The 4,494-nt window shown below is 57.2% G+C and overlaps 4 protein-coding genes across 4 annotated transcripts; all 4 read right to left on the bottom strand.

Moving 5' to 3' along the window:
• Nucleotides 1-472, bottom strand: DQ04_10551040 (hypothetical protein; the record flags this gene model as incomplete). The annotated part of the gene is made up of 1 exon (XM_009316285.1): nucleotides 1-472. A coding segment is annotated over one exon (472 nt), but the record flags the coding sequence as incomplete, so codon positions are not given.
• Nucleotides 473-968: 496 nt separating this feature from the next.
• Nucleotides 969-1,613, bottom strand: DQ04_10551030 (40S ribosomal protein S3; the record flags this gene model as incomplete). The annotated part of the gene is made up of 1 exon (XM_009316284.1): nucleotides 969-1,613. The coding sequence occupies one exon, from the start codon at nucleotides 1,611-1,613 to the stop codon at nucleotides 969-971; it is 645 nt and encodes a 214-aa protein (XP_009314559.1).
• A 318-nt stretch (nucleotides 1,614-1,931) lies between these two features.
• On the bottom strand, nucleotides 1,932-2,234 carry DQ04_10551020 (hypothetical protein; the record flags this gene model as incomplete). The annotated part of the gene is made up of 1 exon (XM_009316283.1): nucleotides 1,932-2,234. The coding sequence occupies one exon, from the start codon at nucleotides 2,232-2,234 to the stop codon at nucleotides 1,932-1,934; it is 303 nt and encodes a 100-aa protein (XP_009314558.1).
• Nucleotides 2,235-2,645: 411 nt separating this feature from the next.
• Nucleotides 2,646-4,490, bottom strand: DQ04_10551010 (hypothetical protein; the record flags this gene model as incomplete). Its single annotated transcript, XM_009316282.1, has 1 exon — nucleotides 2,646-4,490. The coding sequence occupies one exon, from the start codon at nucleotides 4,488-4,490 to the stop codon at nucleotides 2,646-2,648; it is 1,845 nt and encodes a 614-aa protein (XP_009314557.1).
• Nucleotides 4,491-4,494: the final 4 nt, after the last annotated feature.

Genomic DNA, 4,494 nt, shown 5'->3' with positions numbered 1-4,494 from the left:
CCTGTTCGTCGTACAGCTGCGCGTCAACCTCCATGAAGGCGCGCAGAAACATCTCACGGCGCACCACGGCGTGAGGATCATCCGCCGGTAACTCCACCGCGAGTCCATTGTCCGTGTCCCTAGCCTTCGTTGCCTCTGCTGCCGTTTCCTGCTCCACCACAGCTGCTGTGTACTCGAGTATCACAGACGACAGTAGATCCCCGCAGAATTGCGCCGCCTCTTCACCACGGTGGCCGTCCAGCACAACGGCGAAAGCGCCCTGTGCGGTACACGCAAGCCGGCACGTGTCTTCCATGCGCTTGCGCCACCCTTGGCACCAGCCGGCCACGCTGATCGCCGCCACAGGTCGTGGCGTCACCACCATTGTTCCAAAATCGACCTGGCGATGCGGTTTCGTCAGCACCGCGGAGTTTTTCGCCTCTTCCAAGTCCTTGTAACGAAACGCACAACCGCGTATCCTTCCTTTGACCATTCTCTAAATCTTTTGGTAAGTCCACGTAAATCTCTACACACAAAAGTAAGCTTCTTTTTTTCCCCTTTCTTTCTTTTTTTCTTCTGTCGTGACGTCCACCCTCCTCCCCTTCTGCAGCGCACTCAGATCGCGACGGACGAGGAAGGCCAAACTCACTACCACCACCAGCCACCGCAGCAGCAGTGAATATGCGCGTTCCACACGGCAGCGCGGCGGGGCGGGAGGGATAGAGACAGGGAAAGAGAGAAAGGAGGAGGAGAACAGGAGCACGTGATGTGGGAAACATGCGTCGGTGTGTGTGTGGGAGGGGGGCAGAGAGACCCGCACCCCCCCCAAAAAAAAAGGTGCAGTCTGTGGCTACCTCCTCAGGAAGCCAACAGCACGCCGCCCGGCAAATGCGTCGGCAAAGTTTAAAAGAAAAGGTCCAGCAGAACGTCAACCAAAAAAAAACATGAAATGAAATGAGGAAAGTCAGGAGGGCACCACACGCAGGCTCTCATGCCGTGATCTCCTTGGGCTCAATAACGGTGATCACATCGGGCAGCACCTCGTCCTCGCAGCGCATGCTGTTGGGCAGCATGATCTTCACCTTCACGCCGATGGTGCCCGCACGCAGGTGGCAGTGGCGCGTCGCCGCGTCGACGAAGTTCTTGTGCGCCGTGCCGGACTTGATCATGTAGCCGTCGCGGAACGTCATGCTCTTCGCACGCTGCCCCTTGATCTTGCCGCCGACCGTCACCTCGCAGCCCTTCGCGCCGGACTCCATGACGTAGCGGATGATGCCCATCGCGGCGCGCCGCACCTGCAGGTTGCTGAGCAGCTTGAAGCGCAGCGACTCAGCCTGCGCCATCGCGGAGAGCCCGCGAACCTCCACGCGCTCGGCGAACAGCTGCAGCTTGCCCTCCTTGTAGTGGAAGCGCTGCTGCAGGCACGCCGTCAGCTCGCGGATGCGGCGGCCCTTCTCGCCGAGCACCTCGCGGGTCTTGGTGGCGCGGATGACGATCTCCGTGCGAGTCGGCGTGACGCGGTGCTCGACGCCCGCGAAGCCGTCGTCGGCGAGTTCGCGCTTGAGGAACTCAAAGAGCTCGGCGTAGAACACGCCGTCGCGGACGATCATGCGCTTCTTGGAGAGTGGCCCCATGATGTGTTGCTTTGCTAGTGTTGTCCCGTTGACAGTCCACTACAGCAGCAGCGAGCGGCGTAGTGGCAGGGCGAAAAGATCCCAAAGCCCCCAACAACAAAAAAAAAAGCAAAGGAAAGAAAATGAGCAAAGTGCAGGCACCAAAGCCCTTTCAGTTCCAGTGAGACAAAACGACAGACATCCAACCACCAAATAGAACAAACACCATGCCTGCTTAAGCATCACTCTTCATTCTCATTCTCAGACTCCCCACCCCATCTCACACACACGCGCAAATAGTCGCACATGTGTCTTCTCTTCACCCTTCAGACGCCGCGCTCACGCCGTGTAGGACAGGATGACGCGGTCCCGCATCGGGCAGCCCGCCGACGTGACGGGGTGGCGGTGCGTTACGGTGAAGCCGAGTCCGCACAGCGCCTTGAGTGTCACCTCCACAGCCGCCTCATTGGTTTTTGCAGGGTCAATGATCAACTTGGCGTTGCTGCGCACCGCTGCGAGCTCCTCATCAGACTTTGCCAAGGTGCACGGGCCCGAAGCCTTGTCGACGCGGCACATGCCTTCGCTCTCGACCCGCGCCAACACGTCGGGATGGGCGAACTCCTGAAAGACAGCCAGGTACATTGCTAATGATGGTGTGTGTGTGTGTGTGTGTGCGTTGGACGTTGTGTGAAGCTGTGGCCTTGCTTGGCAGCACAAGCGGAGTCGCGAACTGTTCGAACGAAAGCGGAGGGCGAGGGGGAAAAAAAAGAAGAAAGAGCCCACAGAGAAGCGAGACGCATCGTCATAAGCTGCGGCACACACAACAGCGTGTGCACCCTGCAGAGCCGGAAATCGGTGGAAGCGCCCTGGCACCACTAAACGAAGCAAGACAGTGCGCAAAAAGTGAGAAAGGATGAACATGTGATATCACGACGGAACGCAGGAAGGTGGGCGGTTCAACCACAACGGGAAAACTCGCACACACATAAGTTCCCTGCTGTTCACCACTTCACACATACACACACACACACGCATACCCTCACGTTCGCAGAGTCAACGCGAGCTGGTGGGAAGCTGATCGACACGCGCATTCGAGGTGATGTTGCTTGCCCCAGTGCGCGCAGATGTCGACAGCTGCAGGTACGACGACAGGGGACCACTGGCGGCGCTTCTGTTGTGGTGGCTGCTTGGCCCCAGCGCAACGGGCCTGGAGGCAAAAATGTACGTCGCCGCACCAGGTGGAAGCCCCGTTACAGTGGAGCACGCAATGGCCTTTACAACACCGCAAAACCCTGTCGTTGCAATCACGCTGTTGCTGTCACCTCCGTCCGAGATGACGCGGTCCTGGGCCACGTTGCTACTGCAGTCGAAGGAGTCATGATCCGTGTTACCCTCTGCGTTGCTGTTGCCGCAGCGGCTACAGCAAGTAGCCAAGATCCCACGCAGCAACTCCTCAGTATAGACGAAAAGCACGACATTCACAACTGCAGTGAAAGGGTACATAAAAGACACCACCACTGAGAGCCACATACACACATCACTGCCGCCGTCGTGATAATTGGCGGTGTTAGTGGTGGCACTGGTGGAAAAGGAAACTGGCATAACCACGAAACGCTCCAGTGCCCCAAGAATGTATACAACAGTCGGATAGACACAGAAGACGGAGATACGCCAGAGGACAATAGGGTGATCACGCAATAAAGAAGGGGAGCAGCGCCGCAACGCGAGGTAAGCGTAGGTAGCGCTAAAGAAAAATACCACAGGTGATGCGTACGCCGCGACCACTTGAAGTAGTACAAGGATTGTTTTCTCTTGTGGTGACACCGGTGGGGATAAGGTGTCTCCACTTGGAATCCAGCACCATGCAAACTCCTGCGTAAAGAACAATGTGTTGTGCACTGTTCGGCGTGGCTCCACGTCATTATTAATACTACCACTACTATAACTGCCACTACTACTGCTGTCTCCATGATCTGCCCCACCGCGCGGCGCCACCACGAGGCCTGGCACGTAGGCAAGCACCAACCAGCACAGCAGCAGTGAACAAGAGGCGTACAGCAAGGCAGCAAGGTACACTTTCCACGTGACGCGCAGCAAGGTGTGGCGTCCACTTTCCACAGCTACATCTTCTTCAACGATGGGTGGCACTAACGGCCCGTGAAGGGCAGACAAAGACGTAGTAGCAACGCGCCACTTAGTGGCCCAGCAGCAGCAGCAGGGAAAGACACCCCTACAGAGTCTCTTCAAAGAATAGAGACAGCTGCAACACAAAGACGGATCCTGCTGCACTTGGCTATCCCTATTATGACGCTTAGGTTGAGTGTCACCAGCACCACATGGACGCGCTGCCGTCGACGCAGAACTCCGACCACTACTGCTATACGCGCGTTCATCGTCCAGTAGCACACTTTCGTGGAACCCACTCGCACCCGTGCGGACGACGCGTTCATCGTCGCTCACGTCGAGTTCCTCCAACGACGTGAGGCGGCGGCTATTGGCCACAACCAAGAAGAAAGCCGTCTGCAGAAGCTGTGTTGACGCATCGAGAAACTGGTGAAGTGACGCGTTCGTGTTACACATTGCATACGTCATGCCACGCGACGAGGTACCACCGCCGCCCCATTCACTGATGTCATGTGCGGTGCGGCGGCCCTCCACAACTGTCATTAGAGAAAACACGAACAACTGAAGCGCCTGCAATGCCTGCACCACCACGACAGCGACGAACACATCGTTAAATGCACTGCGAAGTATGTTCGAAAAGGGGCAGAAGAAGTAATGCACAAAGAGAATGACGCCTGCCACAAACGCGAAGCCGGCAGCCACTATACACACGATGCAGTTCAGCTCCGTCCACCGAGAATAGGGCAGCGCACTAGTGTCGGCTGACGGGCCCATTGAC

Source organism: Trypanosoma grayi, assembly GCF_000691245.1.
Source record: "Trypanosoma grayi strain ANR4 Tgr_1055_V1, whole genome shotgun sequence".
In the NCBI taxonomy this organism is placed as follows: domain Eukaryota; phylum Euglenozoa; class Kinetoplastea; order Trypanosomatida; family Trypanosomatidae; genus Trypanosoma; species Trypanosoma grayi.
This window is presented reverse-complemented; position numbering and strand designations above follow the sequence as displayed.